Source organism: Myotis myotis, unplaced genomic scaffold (assembly GCF_014108235.1).
Source record: "Myotis myotis isolate mMyoMyo1 unplaced genomic scaffold, mMyoMyo1.p scaffold_m19_p_14, whole genome shotgun sequence".
Lineage (NCBI taxonomy): Eukaryota > Metazoa > Chordata > Mammalia > Chiroptera > Vespertilionidae > Myotis > Myotis myotis.
In genome coordinates this window covers 44,674,401-44,694,703 of record NW_023416318.1, presented here as the reverse complement: position 1 = coordinate 44,694,703, position 20,303 = coordinate 44,674,401, and the positions used below count along the sequence as shown (strand labels likewise).

General features: G+C 39.6%; 1 protein-coding gene across 9 annotated transcripts in view; it reads right to left on the bottom strand.

Annotated features, from left to right (window-relative positions):
- Positions 1–249: 249 nt before the first annotated feature.
- ASXL2 (ASXL transcriptional regulator 2) overlaps positions 250–20,303 on the bottom strand; it is a 92,202-nt gene continuing 72,148 nt past the window's right edge. For all 9 annotated transcript variants that reach the window (XM_036335143.1, XM_036335144.1, XM_036335140.1 and 6 more), the window contains 4 exons: positions 19,601–19,697; positions 18,121–18,226; positions 15,482–16,196; positions 250–10,848 (listed from right to left, as the gene is read on the bottom strand). In XM_036335143.1, coding sequence (XP_036191036.1) covers positions 8,383–10,848; positions 15,482–16,196; positions 18,121–18,226; positions 19,601–19,697 — 3,384 coding nt within the window. In that variant the 3' untranslated portion in view covers positions 250–8,382. The remainder of the gene's footprint in view (positions 10,849–15,481; positions 16,197–18,120; positions 18,227–19,600; positions 19,698–20,303) is intronic.

Below are 20,303 nucleotides of genomic sequence, written 5' to 3'. Positions count from 1 at the left end.
TACCACACTTTTGATTTCTGTAGCTTTGCAGTAGAGACTTGCTTTTTATTTTTTAAATACACACACACTTTTCCTGGCTTGTGTTCTTTTAATCCTCAAGTGTTGCCTGAAGCGACCAGCACTTTCTGTTGCATCCAAATTTAGCCAGAACACAGGGACAATTGTGCCACCGGGCACAGGGAAGGTGCAATAAGCAGGTAAGTCATTCAGCATGATGTCTGGTTTCTTTGGAAAAGAAAAGGCACAATCTAGAGTAAAACTGTATGCCTTTATTCAACATAAATGAGTCATTAAGATAAAATACAGTTCATCCATGTACAGAAATATTATTATACATTCAATTCTGAAGAAGGTAGTTTTATACAACCAATGAAAGGAAGTCTAAAAATTAGAGGAATAAAGATGACAGTGAGGAGCTAAAAGGCAGTTTTATGTGTCAAAGTGCTAAGGCCTCTGTGCACCAAGATTTTAAAGTGAACAAGACTAACTTAAGGTCATTTCTTCCATTCTAACTTCTCTTGGTGCTGGTGAAAGTCTTCAGGTGTGATATAGTGAATAACAGAATTAAGATTGGTTTTTAAAGAATAGATCATAGCACTTATGGCTAAGAAAAAAGGTGTTAAGTTCGAGTCATTTGTCATGTACTCTAGATCTTTCATGGACTCCATTTCGTGAAATCTCTAAGAACAAAGTTGCCCTTCCAACAGTAGTTTATTACCAGAGATCAAATGACCAGGTTCTTCCCAGCTCAGAATCCATCTCCTTATGCAACAAAAGGGAAACCAAATTTGAGACCCAGGAAAAATTCCATTAATTTAAAGCAGGTACAGTGATTACATGAAGGTTTAGCTAAGGTCACTACTAAAGTCTTCAAATTGCCACTGCCTAAAAACCTAAAGTGGAAAAAATTGATGACTTGGGGTCAAAGTCCAACTTCATCATTCCTAAGCTCTAGGTCTCTGAAAACAGTAGACTCTGGTTTTTGAAAAAAGAAGAAAACTGATCCAAGAAACATAAAATTTTATGAACCACAATCTCCCTAGGAAGAGCATAGGCTGGGTGTGAAATAATAGTTCTAAAGTATCTTCATATATGTTGATAACATTTAATGCATTGTTTTCTCATTTGGCGAATATGAATTTTAAATATTTAAATAGAAGGCCCATGATTAAAATTAATAAAATTAAGTGTTGACAGAAGTTGGTTTAATACTACTTATGAGTCAATGTCTGGATCAGTTAACAGACACAGGTGCACAACCCTAAGTCGTGATCAGAGGCTTAAAGCTGCCACCACAATTCAATTGAAAATCCACAAAATGCCTCCAAATTCCATGTTCCACTCATGGCAATTCATTATCTTATCAGAACCCAAAACTTTAAAACAACAACAATAATTTAAAGTTTACTTAAATCCAATCTTGGGTTTACCTTTCTTCTTCCCTAGGCATCCTCAACGCTTGCAGTCAAGATGAAAATCAGATGTTTTTAAATATCCTAAAACTCCTTTTGAGTTTGAAGAACCAAAAAACTTGAGTTTAAAGTTACTCTACGGGAGAGCCCACTATCTACTCACAGCCCCTCTCCAAAGCTGATCCTCTCTGGCTCTCTTCAGTGTCTGTCCTTCCTGTTAAAAGGAAATCTTTCTAGGAGACTCCCTTTTAGGTTGAAACTGAAAGCTACATGGAGGTATAGAGATTCCTTAGTTTTATAGTCTCTATGAAAGAAGCCCAGTCTTCAGCTTAAGGTCACCAAGTACTAGGAAAATACAGGATATCCACCCTCCTACTTCCTGGACAGAGATGAGACTACATACATCGTGGAATACACCGAATACCTCTTTGACTAAAGGTAAATATGGATGTTTTTGGCATACAGGATTCAAGTTGCCCATCCAGTAACACAGGTTAAAGACAAAAGGTAAGGAAAATCCAATAAGCACTGATAAGATACAATGGCATCCTTTTGAAGCCTTCTACCAGAAAACCTTAAAGAATTAGGATTTTGGCCACTAAAAAGGGCTAGGATTCTGCTGAAGCCTCTTTTAATTCAAGTTTTGTAACTTATAGAAGGGGGGAAATCCAATTCTACAATATTAGAATAAAAAAGGACACTGTATCTATTGAGGGAAAAAAAAAAGGGGGTGCAACATGTCTTCAGAGATACACTGCCTTCTCACCAGGCTACCAGATGAAGATCAAGGTATGGTTTTTTTTATTCCCTTTAGCTTCTTTTGGGTTATTTACCCACTTGTTATTCGGAAGGTTTCATTAAACACAAGTTAAAGCATCTTTACTGATATACTGACAGAAATTAATTGAAAGGAATTGCTTTTGGCCTGATTATTTCATCAATTTAGATATTACTAAGAGATTTCTAAAAATTTCTATCAACTCTTAATCTTCCAATGGAAGTTCTCAAAAACAAAAACAAAAACAGGTAAATTAACATGGCTCCTGACTTCCACATTGTCGTCTCATCTAGGTCGATGCCTCTTTTCTTCATGGTTTGCCACTGTTTTGCCCAGTGTCTCAAATGCTTCTATTTCGTAATTCATTTACAATTAAACTTCCATGTCTTGGGAAATACATAGCATATATTCCTCCTTGAGCCCTGCACTAGACATATGCTGTATGGTTACTACATTAGCAAGATCTTTCACAATTTTGTTTGCTGCTTTTGTTTACCTGTGCATAACCAGAACTTCCGCAGTGCTTAGTACATGTAGGGGTTCAATAAATATCTGAATTAGCAACTAACATTTGTACACAAATAGCTGGAAACAGTATGCAAAATCTGATTTCTGACCATTTGTAGTCAACTAGTGTCAAAAGCAATGAACACAGGTTTCTAAGACTGTGATGTCAATATTAAGTTGAGGATTCAAGTTGAAGCTGTGTCCTGGTATATTGCACTCTCTCACTCAACCGCAGATCAAATATACCTTTAGGCTCCTATGTCATTACCTGAATGCGAGTTTTACTTCCAGTGAGGTAGGAGGCCCTTTTAAATGATAAATATGTACTAGAAATGAGGTGGGGAGATGTCTTTGTAAATGGTCATCACGGACTGGTTCACACACATTTAAATATCTCATCTTCTTTCCTATCATATGTGGGAATTATGGAGATGCAGATGTTCCCTGAGACTTAAGAAATTTTCTTTAGAAATGGTGTATTTTCAGTTAAGATTTAGAGTTCTGTTTTTTTTTTTGACAGTTAAACTATCATCAGTCAACCCCAATATATGAAATTTCAATTTCTGAAAAAATAGAAAGGCTGTCTTTTAAAAAGCATTCTATGTATCCTTATTAATTTCCAAAATATGCTATTATCAGTGAAAATAACCACAGTTGAGCAAATTTGGGGTGAACTCGTGAACTACACAATAAAGTCAATTTCATGGGTCATTAAGATACATTCTTGAAATTCTGACCTTATTTTCTTTCATGTTATCAAATAAATCTATATATTATTCATTTAAAAAGAATGGGCTACATACCACATACCTTTACTTCCAAAGACTATCTGGTTATCACTTGGTTTCCTCAAGCATATCCTAAAACTAAGTATTTATAACCACCACTCTTGCACATCAGGATTCCAGATTATCTTGAAGTATGGGACTACGGACAATTAATGTCTTCTAACATGTGGGCTCAGTCATTTTCACAAATGCCCTTCCTGACACTAGGGAGATCAAAATCCACGTTCACCTAGCTCTTCTACCTCTCCAGATCAACAGGTATATAAAACTGGCTATGAAACTCATTTCTCAGAGAAAAAAATGGGAAACAGTAAGTGTTCTTTTATCTTCATGAGATTATTTCTTCACACACCCCTAGGCCTGGAAGGTGCTGGCAGTGAATGTTTGTTAATGTATTATTAACCAGTGTGGAGAGAGGAAAACCTATTTTCTCCGGAGATATTTTCTTACCATTTGTTTTAGAAGCAAACAAAGAGCATATTTGTTTTTTTTTAAAAAGAATGCACCTAGGGTTTTATTGTTTTTGTTTTACTTTCCTAGTGGCATGAGGTGGTTAGGAGACAGAACAGTTTAAGGGTGAAAATAGACGGACAGATTGAGAGAATTTAACGTTTTTACTATAGCTCTGAACTCTCCCAATAGTAATATAAGGTAACTGAAGGCCTTTGCCCACATCACTCAGATACATGTCAGAACTCGAGATTCACCAAAGACTCCAGTCTTTATTTTCCCTTTAATTATCTTTTAGTTAATAAAATGAAAAATAAGAATATACGAATACACACACTCTATATACATTTATTTATTGCAAATACTTAAAGTTCTTATGTAAAATGATTTTTCTATATTTGTGAAAAAATATGACTTTTTAAATGGTGTTGACACCAACTTTTCTGTACATACCCTCAATTCCAATGTTAACAATTCCTTTAAAAAGGCAAAAAGACACAAAAGTTTAGCTTTTACCAAACCAGTCTATACAAACCTTATAGCCAAAAGGAAAAAAAAATAGCTTGTGGTAAATAAGTCAATTTTCCTTTCAAATAAAAAATAAATTCCAACCCCCTTATTGCATTTTTTTGGAAATAATCTGAATGTCTTTAGAATAACTTCCTCTGAAATTGTGCCGTAACAGTGAGGTCCTACATTACACATCCCATATATGAGAACTTCAGTCTTCCACTGTTATTTTTTACATAGATATTAAAATATATATTACTTAAAATATATTATTGGAAAGCTATTTTTAAAATTGATCTTTAATAGTTGTATCAAATGTAAAGCATTAATAAAAATAAAGTAACCAATAATCTATGCGGCTCTTCAACTTTAGGAAATGTTTTTACCTATTGTTTTCTTTCAATAGGTATGCAGGTACTGAAACATGGTAGGGAAGATCTCTGCCCATCATGTTTCTCAGTCTCTTTGGACTTGTCTATAAATTGAGCTGAAAACTACTCTTGGCCAAGTTTTTACTCAGCACATTGCTGTAATGCAATGGGGAGACTCCCTCCTTGTCATGAAATCGAACCTCTAGGTTACAGAGAACAATCCTCGCACTGCTCACTGACAGTGAGTTCTAGAAATAAATAGCAGTGTAATGACCAGAGAAGACCCCCTAATTACAACAAATCATTTCACCCAAGAGTTTTCTAAAGGACTCTAAGGCAGAGAATGGCAATAAGCAATTAGGATGATGACTATCAGGTCATTAATATGTATGATTTACTCCTTCACCTGGAAGGCAATGAGGTCTTCCTTTGGCTTATTTAAATGAGATAACTTCCTAAAACAACTCCATCTGTGTGCCTTCCCAGCCCATGCAAGTATGCTTCTCCTACCCCAAGTAAAAATACACATTTGTCAGGTCTGATTCTTTAAAATGTTACATGGGATACCACAGATAGCTTTAGTATCTTGAGCACAGGAGTTAAGGAGTAAAAGCAGAGCAAACAACGCCAGGTTATTTGGCTTTATTCTCTATTTAACAGGATAGAGAATTTTAGTCAAAATTCTTTAAGACTCCGGGAACCTCTTTACTAGATGACTCAATATTCATAAGCGAGACTGAGATGACATACTGTTAGTGCCTGCTCCCCAAGGTGACTGCAGTGGGAGGTATCGGAAGCACACCCTGGAGGCGTAATAAGCATCAGGCATAATGCCTGACTAGTCACTCGAAACAGTGCAACTTAATATCAGAAAAATAAGCTTAGCACTTACTAGGTTGAATTGAATGGTAAAGTAATTCTGAAAACCTAAAATAAAAATTGCTTTAAAGGTACTGGAGTGCCATGCCACACTTCAATAATTTAATGATTTTCTTGTTCCTTCTGCCTTATTTTCAAGATCATAATTTTCTCCTCTATTCAGTTCATGGCTTTCAACTTGAAACCACTGTTTTCAAACAAACTGATATATGGGTTGTATTCAGTTTACTACCAATCTAAGAAAACCTAACTATTCTCTCTTTTGGTCAATACTGAGGCAGTGTACCTAGTTGACAATTTCTGTTTTAGGGGCAGTAGTAAGTGCAGGTATTTTATTAGTTGGGTATTGTATTACTTCTGAAGAAAATCTTGTGAACAGTAAATTTTAGGACCATCTGCAAGAGCGTGGGTCAAGATTAAGAGGCACGATATGGTTTGCTCTCTAAATGAACTTGAAAATCCCTGATCCTTTCCTCCTTTCCTGGTTAGTCTATCCATCCTCAGCTTAAAGGAACCACAGAGCAGATATTTTCTATTTCAGGAAAGTTTCGAAGAAGAAAAGCCACATTAATCAACCCCAATTGGTAACTAATTGGTCAGTTCTAAACTCTCAGCAACTTCCAGCATGCAGACCAACCTTCAGTCTGCCACTCAAGTGGGGAGTGCAGAAGCTGGGCAATGGAAGTTCTAACCAGCTTTAGGTCTTTTCAAGTTCCCCCTGAATTTCCCAGGGTACTGAGAGTTTGGAACAGAACCACGGTTTCTGTTTGTTGCTGGTTCTTAGCTGGAGAACTTAAACCTTATCCCTGGATACTTGCAGCTTTCATTTCTCTTAGCTATATGTGTGCTGGAAGAAAAAGGGAAGTTAGAATGACATATTGTCTTGGCTGCAACAAGAACATAGATATTAGTCCTCTATTTGCCTTGAATCACACAAAAAACAGAAGCAAAAAAGTGAAGTAATGAGTCTCTTGGGGAGTTTGAAAATATTAAGAGTATATAACATGGAGGGAGGGGAAGAATGGGTAGCAGAATGGAAGCAAAGCAAAGATTATTACTGCTACTTTCTCCTAATCTGGAATGTGACTTGATTAACAAGTATACACTGTTCTGCATGTTATAAATACCACATCCTGAATATTAAGTACAACTACAACTGTACTAGTTATAGTATTTTTACCTTACACACTTGGAATTAGAAAACTTGAAATCAATATGCAAATGATGCACGTCGACAATACCCCATTTTAAAATATCGAATTCTGGTAAATGGTCGGCTTATTTTAATGTTCTTTAACCATGACCTAAATATATGTACTTGAAAATTCTTTAGTTGCTAAATACAGGCTTAAAAACACAACAAGGACACACAAAAAAGAATAAAAACAAACAACAAAGCTTTAGAGGTAATTTCTCTCCTTTCTAGATGTTCCCCTAGCCATTTACTGAAGCCCCTTCCCATTAAAAACTTCTAGTGCACAGACAGCAGAAATTCAAAACAGGGGACATATTTTCTAAAACAGGAAAAGTGTCTGACTTTTATTGTATGTGTGAGTGCATGCATGTCTCCAAAGTAACATATCCCTCCATACTCCTCAGAGGCCTGGGAGGTCAAAATAGGTTTACCAGAATGGGCAACTGTGGCTCACGAGCTGTTGTACCCGCAGCAACAGCTGGCGACAGAACATTAGGTAAGGTGCTGGGAGGAAAGAAAGAGGCCACCTTGTTTCTAATGTTAAAAATCTTTCCCAAATATCTTCGTTGTTTCTACACCTTTACTCCCCTTGCCCAACACAACACATAATTCAAATTAGCCCAGCACTAACACTTTCCTGTTCATTTTATACTAGTGTTTCAAACCTGTTGCAAGCTCCCATGACTGAGTACTTGGGTTACTGCTGGAACTGTTGCCCTGCCCAGGCTATGGTAACACTGGGAGCCAGAGAGGCACCCTCTTCCTGGACCACCTTCACTATCTCAGGGCAGGTGAATGGGATTAGGGAACAGCAGGGACCCACAAATTGCACACAGTGTGCTTGGCAATAGTATTGGCTTACAGAAGCCAAGAACCAAGTCAAGAGCTTTCAGAGTCTGAAGCACTAGCTGTGAAATGAATACCTTATCAAAAATTTGAACTTAAGATTCCATCTAAAGTAAAGGGACTTAGTAAACCCTGAATCCATATTCTGGAAAGGCTGAATAATCCACATAAAACCTATAGGCAGATGGTTAAGACATAATCAGCATGAAACATCATTTCTCCAGACCATTTTGTTTACTCCTTCCTCTTCCCAGCCTCTTAGGAAAGGACAGAAGGCAGACAAGCTTCCTTTCACCATGCATGGCATTAAACTTAGAGTCACATGAAGTAGACCATAAATTTGAATTAAAAGTAATACATTATTACCTAAACACTTGGAAAAGTAATGTTAAAACAAAATGTGACATATTTACATGATTTTGTAAGTGCAAACTTGTCACAAATTCACAAAGTCTTGCTGACTTAGACTATAAAGGTGCTCTTCCTCTAAAATGTAAGATCTGTACTCTGTATACCTGATTAAGTAACATTTGTCTCTTGACAACTGAAATCTACTTGTTTATTTCTGTGATTCCAAAAGGACACAAAAAACAGCCTGCCAGCCCTTCCCTTCTGCCTCCTTTACAGTGTGTTCTTTCTAGTCTTGTTACCGAACAACAAGACAGGAGACACACAGTTTGGAGGGGCCAATGCAGTCATCATGGCAGAAGGCTCCACACCCCTTGCACATGATCATGGCTTTCAATCGGCAGTAACATTTCGAAGGCGTGTCCTCTATGCTGTTGTCTTCAGGAAATGCCTGAACAGGAATGGTCTGGCCATGGCTGCTGGGATTCATGGCTTGGCTAGCAGGGATGGTAGTGACAGTCACTGAAAAGGACATGACATCACCTACATTGCTAGATACCTGGCTACAGTCAGGCATCCCTGGTACAGCAGAGTTATGGTCCATGTCAGACGAGGTGGAGACATTGATCATGCCTCTGTAGCTGGGCCCAATCTGTGTGGGGCTCCCATACAGCTTTGGGGTTTGCAGTGGTGGAAGGAGGAGAGGCTGATGAGTGGGACTGTCTGCAGGTGGAGGAAGAGCAGTGGCACTGAAAACCTCAGGGCTGCTATGCATTGCCTTCCCTCTCACTGCATGAGCCATCTGCTGCTGCGCTGCCTGAATAAGATCTCTGGCTAGGGTCTTTTCATCAAATGTTTGGCCTCTAGTGAACAGATAATTCTCCTTATTGAAAGCGGTTTGCACTGGTGTCTCTACCTTCACATTCTTTTTAGCTAAACAATCAGTGGATAGGGCTTCTCTACTGTGGGGTCCTGAACTTGCTTCACACTTGCCAGAACTCTGGGAAGCCTGGGGCTCCTCCTTCACCATGGCCGATTCTTCTTCATCAGCAGTACTTTCCTCATCAGTATCTTCTTTGTCACTGCTATTGTCTCCCGTTTCATTTTTACAGTCTGCATATCCCATTTTCAAGGCTTCAGTGGGACTACTTAGACAAAAACGATCTTCAGGGTTTACAGAATGGGTCCTCCTAAAGCTCTCTGAACCCCGGCCATAGGTGGAAATGTTAAGTAAGTAGTGACCTGCCATTGCAGGCTTCGAAGTCCTTCTGCCAGCAAAGCCCAGCATGAACCGCTGGCTTGTGGAGATGTCTTCTACCTGGAAACCTGAGTGAGCGAAGTTGAACTGGGAGGGCTGCACAAATGAGAGAACATTATGCCTCTGGATATGAACTCTCTGGATGAGAGTCTGAAGGATCTGATCTTGGGTTGCTTTACTTAGTCCTTCTTGGTGTGTGTCAATACTGGAGTCCCTCAGATCCTTACCTGAAAAGAGCTGAAGGGGCCTGGGAACCTGGGAGAGATGCTTACTTTGCAAGGTTTGACCCAGTTGCTGTGTAGCTGGATGAGAAGGCCTCTCATGAACTTCCTCTCTGGTGCTATGTTCTGTTTTATTGGCGCCTGTGGGTGCTCCCATCCCTATTTCCTCTTTTGCAGTCAGAGGAACAGTTTTCATTTCAACTTTGGTGAGTGGTTTAGGCAGAATTTGCTCCATGGGAACATCTTTGCCCTGGAGCAGCTGAGTGACCAGAGGATTATTAGCAGGGATACTTGAGCTTGGCCGTGAAACGGGTCCATTCATATTTGAAGAAGTTCCTGGAGTTTTAAGGCTAGAAATTGCTGGCAAAGTGCTTGAGGATGGAACTGGTCCGGAAGGTGCTACAGTTCCACTAACCTGGGGTATGGAAAGCTTTTCTAAAGTGGCTGCTATTAATAAAGATGTTAAAGGGGAGGAAGTCATATCCACTGAAGCCCTGGCAGTTGTCTCTGCTGAGGCTGAAGTGTTTGGTGTATTCTTACTACAACCTGCTTTGGGCTCAACTGTGCCATCAGCTGCAAAATGAACAGGTGTGGCATCTGAGATTAGAGCAGGACCCGCTGGAGCAGAAGGTAACTTCTCCTGCCTGCAGTGACTGGGCCCTGGTGGGTGGCTCAGAGAGGCCCCTGCGGCTGCTGCCCTGGCGGCATTCAGTTTCTCAATATTCAGTTTCCCTAACGTCGGTGTGGGTGGGTCAGTGTGAGCTAGTGATGGGACACGTGTGCATGCTCCACTGATGGCAGACGTTGGAGGCACTGAGGAGGTTTGCTGTAGTTGTGCTCCAGAGACACTAAGAGGCTGTGGCTGGCCTGGGGTCTTGGTCTCAGATTGGGGCTGAGTCTCTGAACCACAGGGTAAAAGCTCTCTCGGACCTCCCCTGCTTCCAGTTCCTGCCAGTTCCAGTGTGGGGCCCTTTCCAGGTTCTCTGACTCTGTCTGAGTCTGGATTCCCTCCTCTAGCGGTTTTCCTCTCACCACCCTCTCCTGGGCCTTGTCCACCCCCTGGGCCAGGTCCTGGAATGGTCCCTCCAACTGAGGCGGCTGCAGCAGCTGCGGCGGCAGCGGCAGCTGCTGCCCTCTGTGCTTTGACCAGCTGGGCTTTTGCTTTGATGTCGGCAAGAGTTCTGGCTCCTGTTCTGTTAGGACTAGTGATGGAGACTGGAAAACGAGCCCTGGGAGAGACCTGCGATGTAGGAAACAGCATGGGGGAGATTCTGGAGACCGGGATCTGAAAGAAGTAGGGGAGGGGGAAACGGGACAACAGAGCTTAGTTTTCATTTAGAAGAATAACAAAACGTTCATAACATATTTTTAGAATAGGATGAACACTACAACACCTGTGACAAAGATGGGAAGTTTCTGATGAGAGACCAAATCATGCAGACAGCAACATAATTTTTATACACATTTATAACATTTGCAATAAAATTCAAATTTTGTTTTTCTATTTAAATTTTGTTTAAAAGGTATTTTGTTATAAATGACTTTAAGCTTTGTCTAAGAAAGCGGGATTTGAAATAGAGTCTAAGATAAAATTATAGTTACTAAAGCAACTTCTGGTACAAATTCTTTTTGGGGGGATGAAGGAGGAGAAGAAAGTAGAAGGAAAAAAGTTAAATAGTATTAGCTTGGTGACAATGGATTTAAGTTTTCAGCATTGAGCCTCTTTGGATTAGTAAACTATGATGTAATTCAGTCTCTTTACAGATTAGGAAATAGAAAGGATAGATCTCACCATGTGTCATTGACATAAAGTAAAATCTAAACATAACTCAGCTCTCAGGTCTGAAGATTAGTTCTGATTAACATTCATTAAAAAAAGGTTTCTAGCCCTAGCTGGTTTGGCTCAGTGGATAGAGCGTCAGCCTGCGGACTGAAGGGTCCCAGGTTTGATTCTGGTCAAGGGCACATGCCGGGGTTGCGGGCTCAATCCCCAATAGGGGGCATGCAGCAGGCAGCCAATCAATGATTCTCTCTCATCACTGATATTTCTATCTCTCTTTCCCTCTCCCTTCTTCTCTGAAATCAATAAAGATATATATATTTTTAAAAGTTTCTACTATCTTTATAAGAATAGTAAAAATAATTATTGTATAAATCAGAATATCTGGCAAAGCACGACAGAATGTTAGTGGTAGAAAATTGTCAAAAATAAGGAAAGATTCCTAAGTAATGAAATCATAAATGGTAAAAATAAAAAGTAATGAGGAACATCATACTTTTAGTAATAAGAGGCAAAATGAGAAACAGAAGTCATGTGGTACGTGAAATGGGTCAAATACTAGTAAATGAATGTTTCCATAGGATATTTCCTGACAGAACTAACTCTGATTCACCTAAGTTAAATAAAAGGAGGGACAGGGAAGCAGTATTTCTATATGGCTTATTTTTCTACTTATATACTACAGTGAATGAATACCCAGTGCCTGGTCTCACAGTAGACACAATGGTTTTAATAAATACTATTAATAAAAACATATTAATAAATATTATGTATTAATTAAATAAGTGAAAGGACTGCAAACTGATATTAAGCACAAACCCGAGAAGTAATAAACCTTTAAATCAAAAGTAAAAATGTATTTGGGGCGAGAACCAAGATGGTGGCATAGGTTAACGCAGGAGTTTGCTGCCTTGAACAACTACTTCAAAAGTGAAACCAAAAAACGGAAGGGACATCACCCAGAACCACAGGAACGCTGGCTGAGTGGAAGTCCTACAACTAGGAGGAAAGAGAAACGCATACGGACACTCAGAGGAGGCGCAGTGCTGAAGTCAAATTCTGAGGTGCGGAGTGCGCGGAGCGGGCTGGCGGCAGAGGGTGCGGTTGGCGTTTTCAATCGGGAGGGAGTCGCAGACTCTGAGCTCCAGATCCGGGCGAGTCTTTAGGGACCCAGACTCAAACGGGAGAAGCGGGACTGTCTGGCTTCGGTCAGAGCGAGTGCAGCTTTCTCTCTGAGCTTTGCAGCGGGTGCTGGGACTCAGAGAGGCAGAGCTCCTGGGGACAGGACTGAGAGCCGCCATAACTGCTCTCTCCGGCCCACCCTGTTGAACCTGTGCGACCCGCCCCGCCCAAGCCCTGCACACAGGCATTTGCCGGATAGCCTCAGGCAAACGCCAGATTAGCACCTCCCTAGAGGACAGAAGTTCTCTCACTGCTGACACAGCTGATTCTCATAGCCACTTGGCCTGGAGGTCAAACCCTCCCTGGAATTAGCTACAACAATCAAGATTTAACTATAAGACTGCGCACAAAGACCACTAGGGGGTGCACCAAGGAAGCATAACAAAATGCGGAGACAAAGAAACAGGACAAAATTGTCAATGGAAGATATAGAGTTCAGAACCACACTTTTAAGGTCTCTCAAGAACTGTTTAGAAGCCGCCGATAAACTTAATGAGATCTACAAGAAAACTAATAAGACCCTGGATCTTATATTGGGGAACCAACTAGAAATTAAGCATACACGGACTGAAATAACGAATATTATACAGACTCCCGACAGCAGACCAGAGGAGCGCAAGAATCAAGTCAATGATTTGAAATGCGAGGAAGCAAAAAACACCCAACCGGAAAAGCAAAATGAAAAAAGAATCCAAAAATGCGAGGATAGTGTAAGGAGCCTCTGGGACAGCTTCAAGCGTACCAACATCAGAATTATAGGGGTGCCAGAAGATGAGAGAGAGCAAGATATTGAAAACCTATTTGAAGAAATAATGACAGAAAACTTCCCCCACCTGGTGAAAGAAATGGACTTACAGGTCCAAGAAGCGCGGAGAACCCCAAACAAAAGGAATCCAAAGAGGACCACACCAAGACACATCATAATTAAAATGCCAAGAGCAAAAGATAAAGAGAGAATCTTAAAAACAGCAAGAGAAAGAAACTCAGTTACCTACAAGGGAATACCCATACGACTGTCAGCTGATTTCTCAACAGAAACTTTGCAGGCCAGAAGGGAGTGGCAAGAAATATTCAAAGTGATGCATAGCAAGAACCTACAACCAAGATTACTTTATCCAGCAAAGCTATCATTCAGAATTGAAGGTCAGATAAAGAGCTTCACAGATAAGGAAAAGCTAAAGGAGTTCATCACCACCAAACCAGGATTATATGAAATGCTGAAAGGTATCCTTTAAGAAGAGGAAGAGGAAGAAAAAGGTAAAGATACAAATTATGAACAACAAATATGCATCTATCAACAAGTGAATCTAAGAATCAAGTGAATAAATAATCTGATGAACAGAATGAACTGTTGATTATAATAGAATCAGGGACATAGAAAGGGAATGGACTGACTATTCCTGGGGGGGGGGAAGGGGTGTGGGAGATGCGGGAAGAGACTGGACAAAAATCGTGCACCTATGGATGAGGACAGTGGGTGGGGAGTGAGGGCGGAGGGTGGGGCGGGAACTGGGAGGAGGGGAGTTATGGGGGGAAAAAAAAGAGGAACAAATGTAATAATCTGAACAATAAAGATTTAATTAAAAAAAATAAAATAAAGAAAAAAAAAAGAAAAAAAAAGTAAAAATGTATTTGGGTTTTCAAAAGTACACTGCTGATTAGATGCAGTCTTTATATACTGAGAGAGACACTGCCATAGGAATTTGAAAGATTTGACAAATAGAAATATAAGGTTAAAATAGAAATTAATGACATATCCTAACAGTAGAGCTTAGCAAGACTATGCCATCTTACCAATGTCCTTCCAGTAACCAGTGGTGACCCATGGTGGCCACACATTTCCTTAAAAGGATGGACTAGCCCAGCCAGAGTGGTTCAGTGGTTGAGAGTCAACATATGAACCAGGAGGTCACAGTTCAATTCCCAATCAGCACATGCCTAGGTTGTGGGCTCAATTCCCAGTAGGGGAGGATGTGCAGGAGGCGGCCGATCAATGATACTCTCTCATCATTGATGTTTCCATCTCTCTCTCCCTTCCTCTCTGAAATCAATAAAAATATATTTAAAAAAAAAAAGGATGGACTAAAGGTAGCTCTAGAAGTACACATCACATCAGTTATAGTAGTAAGAAAAAGACCAGGGTACACTTAAATATCATGGTTTTTGGTACAAATATATGATCTTTGGATCACAACAATGGCCTCATGTTTATCATTATACTTCTTACTAGAGGCCCGGTGCACGAATTCGTGCACAAGTGGGGTCCCTTGGCCTGGCCTGTGGCATCAGGCCGAAACCGGCTCTCTGATGTCCCCTGAAGGGTCCCGGATTACGAGAGGGCACAGGCCAGGCCAAGGGACCCCGCCAGTGCACGATCAGGGCCAAGGAGACACAGGAGGTTGGCCAGCCAGGGAGGGACCGTGGGAGGGCTACAGGACATGTCCGGCCAGTCTTGCTCAGTCTCGATTGGCTAGACCCCAGCAGCAAGCTAACCTACCGGTCAGAGCATCTATCCCCTGGTGGTCAGTGCACATCATAGCGACTGGTCTGCCCCTGCTGGTCAGTTCACGTCATAACGAGCGGTTGAGCAGCCTTAGCATATCATGCTTTGATTGGTTGAATGGCCGACCAGTCGACCGGACACTTAGCATATTAGGCTTTTATTATATAGGTTTTGCTACATGAGACAATAATTTCCATAACTGTCTTAAAATACAAAAGTAGCCATCAGATATCCAGGTACCTTACTTAGTCAAATAATAAAGATCTGTAGGAATGTAGTCTAAATAGCTGTTTATTGACAATTTTATATATATAAGACCACAGTTGTCTTATATGAATATATATAATTGCTTCAGCATTAAAAAATACCACTAATTACTTCAAATTTGGTAGGCATGACCAAAAACTTAGTGTTCAGGCCACCTCTCTCTTTCAGTTCGGTAAATGCTCTTACCTTGAGAGGTGGTACTTTTCGCACTTGGATCCTGTCCCCTCTATTAAGAAAGGGCTGTGGAGAGACTTGAAATGGCTGCTGGTGCTGGCGATTCTCAGTGACACGCGGCCTTTTCTCCCAGCTTGTAGGGGCCTCTTCTTCGGTGAGAGATTTCCTCTTGAGGCTTTCTGGGCTGTGGTCAACCAGAGTTGATGAAGGCTCTTTCATAGTGGCCTCCTGTGGACCTGCTTCTATTATGGGCTTCATTATTGGTTTCTCTACTCCAGGACTCTTGGGTTTGCTTGGAGACTTAACTAAAGCTTCTTGGCTTTCATTTTTGTTATAATTAGATGCTGTAGTGAGATGATTCTCTTTCTCAGATTCCTGTTCAGCAGAGGCAACTGGCTTCTGCCCCGAGACATCTTCATCCTTTGGGCACTTGATGGGAAGAATGCTGCTAAGCTCATTTGTATCGCTGGGAGAGGAAAGAAGGGGCTCTGTGGACTCAGGGTTTGGCTGCACCTTATCTTGGCTTTCGTGCTCTTCTTTTCTGACTGGTGATGGCATATGCACTACTTCTTCTTTAGATTCTACCTGGGGAATTACAGGGATTATACTGACAGGAGAGGCCTCTGAAGGAAGCATGGATTTTGGTTGCTCAGCTGAGGGTCTCTTTACTTTGGGATCGCTGGGTGAAGCTGTCAATTTCTTTGAATCCTCTAGGCTCAGGCCAGAACTAAAAGGTGGAAGAAAGAAATATTCTAGTTGAGAAATGGTCCGTGTTATTGAAAACATTACGAGATAATGGTATATGGCAATGCCTAGAAGAACCTGATGCATAATATGTATCCCTTCTTATAATATCTTCTTCTTCATCATCATCATCATCATCATCATCATCATCAGTATTATTATTATTATTATTATTATTATTATTATTATTATTGAAGGTTCTGGAGCCAGAGTGCCTGGATTCAAATCTTAGCTCTGATACTGACTAGCCATGTTATATTAAGTAAGTGACTAGACTTCTGTATCTCAGTTTCTTCAACTGTGCACTGAGGTTGATCATTTGATAGCATTGCTATAATCATTAATTAAGTTAATGCATGTAAAATACTTAAGATTAGTACCTAGCCCATAATAGAAGTGCAATAATGTTCATTATTATTATTACTTCCTGTTATAAAGGGGCCACACTGTCTAGAGACATGCATCACAGACTATCCTCGAGGGAAGTGAAAGAAGGCCAAGATCGACACACCCTGAGATTGTGGGTTTAGACTGGATCAGCTGTGCTTTGCAGCATCTGCAGAAAGACTAGTCCCTAAAACCTAAGAGACCCTGAGGAGATAATAGGAGAGTTGGCTGTCAATGTTCTCCAGAGGATGAGAATTACAACTCTGAGTTTTTGGAAATCCTATTTAATTTACTTGATATAGCTCTGTAATCCAGTGCCTCTGAGTTATCCTGGGAGTGAAGGACAATTGGGACTACCGTAGTGTGGCCTGGCTAAGAACTAGGCTACTCTGTAGGGGTCATAGGGACTCCTTCTAATGTTTGAGAATATTGTTTAATGGGAAGCACTGGTGGTTCAGTAGTAGAATTCTTGCCTCCCATTTGGGAGACCTGGATTCCATTCCCAGCCTATTGGTTCAGTTTCTGGCCTATATATTCTAGAATAATCCTTAACAGACAAAAACAAGGCAACCCTCTCTGGTGACTTCAAATAATCAGTACTGCACTTCTGAGATGAAATGGCTAATTACAAAATTGGACAGTAATAAAAAACAGCCCTTCTATAAAAGTTGGCAAAAAGAGTTAAATACCGAAGGATCCAAGAACTGCTGTAATGTTCTATCTTCCTGAGGAGAGAATGAACAATATTTTGGAATACCTGGTATCTGTAATAATGGTCTAAATGTATACATACCATCATTTCTGTAGAACTCAAAACTCATACCAAGAATATAGAAAAATCAGTATATGAGACTCTTAATCCCAATAGGAATCATTTCCTAAATGACCATGAAGATGTCAATGAACATCACTTAGAGAAAGGGAAGAGAGCCAATAGTTCTCAAGCTGTGGTTATGGAGTCTCCTTAAGGGTTCCCATTAGTTATGTAAAAGAAAGGGAGACTAACAAACAAATAAGACTGGGTGTTCAATCCTATTTCAAACAACACAGCTCCATTGTCTCCTATTTCAATGTCCTCCATTAAGACTTCATTTGGATTTTTTGTTAGAAAAAAACTGATTTAGACTACAGCTTCTTGAGAACAGGATTTATATCTTGTTTCAGAGTGCCTCTACAGAGGAGAGGCCGTTTAATTAAACATTGGATATAACAGACCTTGTTACAGGATCCCTAGAATTCCTTAGTGATTCATATTGTGGAATTAAAATTACTGTATGAAATATATAGGACTTCAGTATTTTTATATTTTATAAAGATACCGGAAGAAAAGCCAATCTACTTAAAGAAAGAGACTTTAATTCAAGATCATTAAAATCTTTTTTTAAAAAAAGAAACCATCCCATCCATAACCAACTCTGTGTCCTTGAGAATTGTAAAGATATAGAAGGAAATTAAGGACTAGATTTTCTGGGAAGGTAATAAGATGAAGCACCACATGGCAGAATCTATTTTGATATTACCTCTGACCATAGTAGCTTTCAAAGAATTGCTCCTTCCATGGCTCTACTTTTTTCTCCTTCTCAATTTCTTGTCGAATTCTCACCTGCATCTCAGGTGTAAACTCACCTATAAATGTAAAAAAAGAAGAAGATATTCAATAGATATACTGTTTGCCACTTTTAACTATTTGTAAATCATGAAAGACTCAGGAAGGAATCAGAATACAGTCCTGTGAAAAGAACAAAAATTTGCCCAAATTCCTCACTGTTAGAGTGCCATTAAGAGCAATAAAAATACGTGTGCACCACTCCATGTAGTTTTCAGTATGCAGCTGAGGCCAACTGGGCCTCTTCTCTGGACTTTCCTTGTAGTACCTTCCTCTTGTTCCAAACATAAATTTCCCTACAGATTTCTTTTATCACGAACCTTGAATTTGTAATTGCTTCCCACTAGAAAAATACTCATGAGCTTTCAGTAAATAATGCCACTGAGCATTTGATCATGTATTTGTGGTGTCATTCCACACATCCACTGATCTGATCGGGAAGAAAGGACAACAGAGGACTATCCTAAAGGATGCCGGGGTTTCTTATTCTAACAGCTGTCCAGTGTTGTTGATTCCAGTGGACTGTATCTCTGTGAAAAATACAATGTTGCCTTTTTGTAATTCTATTTGAGCAAGTTGAAAGTTTAATTAGCTTTCCAACCAACCAATTTTTTTAAATGCTTTTAGTGATTTGAGAGAGAGAGAAATAATAAGCAGCCAAGGTTAAGAACCGCTAATATGACTGATACTGTCCAAATGTAATAAATCAATCGCTCTTTTATACTGTATAATTTACTCTCAGTAACTTTGTTAGATCAGAATTAAAAGCAAGGCATACATGGTAAACCAGTGACCACAGTCAGCAACTCTAAGTCATAACCTATATTTATTAAAACGCTCTGACTGCCACTAAACTGTACACTTCTAATGGTAAGTTTTACAGTATGTAAACATTTTTCAATAAAGCTGTTTTTTAAGAAGTTCTTATTGATTCTTTTCACTGTTAGTGTTACTGAGTTTGGGCAGTAATAAAGAAGTTATCTCACTGCTTACCAAACCATAATTCATACCATCATAAAATAACTCTAATTCTATACTCTACTTTTAGGGAGCTTATTAGAATTTTAATTCCTAGGAATTCACCTAGAATTACTGAATCAGAATGTTTGGGAATAGGGACTAAACATATGTACTCTTTAGTTTCCCAAGTGACTTTAAACCCTTACAAGAAACATATTGTTGAACTCCATCTGGAGCCAAACCTGGATACGTAGGTTCTTGATACAAGTCTAGCAGTGTATTTCACACAAGATAGCTACTTTAACCCTATGGAAATACCCTGTCCTTTGCCTTCCAAAATTGCTCAAATACCCACTGAGGTGCAGAGGTGCCAATATGCCCTCATAGTGGCTCAAAGTGCATACACATGCTAGGAGACAAAGTGGAGCACTTACCTTCTGAGAGTCTTTCCTTCCAGCCTTGGGCTGCTGAAGTGAAGAACTCATTGTTAAGGGCTGAACCATTTAGCTTCATCAGACCATCTGGACCAACCTGGGTCAAAGAGTAAGCCAAGGAAAGCTTACAAAGAAAGCCAAATGTTTCAGGTGGAATGTGGCTTTTTCTTTTTAGAAAAGAATGTATGTACATTCACTTTTATAGAAACATGACTATATCATACTATGCTGCTTATTATGGACACAACTGTGTTATAAAGTAATCTTGTTTTCTAAAAAAACTTCTTTCCTTTTTACCTCTTTTCCCTTCTTCCTCTCCTTTCATTCCATTCCCCATTGATTAATTATACTAAAAAGAAAACATCTGCAAACAAATAAAAACATAAGAGTTTTTCTTCTGAGAGATTTATTATTTTTTTTATAAAACTGTGACAAAGTTATATACACTGCTCTGAATCTCACTTGGTTCAAGAATACATTGTGGAAGTCTTTACAAGTCCACTGATACAGTTTTAGAAACTTTGTAATACCTGCATATTATTTCATTTATAATGTACCTCAATTCATTTACCAATTTCCTCTGCATATACACATACTTTGTTTCCCATGTTTTCCCATAATCAACAAAGCTTCAATATGCATTCTGGTAAAGATGAATACACTAGTGCTTTTATTTCTGTGGAAGAGGTTCTGAGAGCAAAGA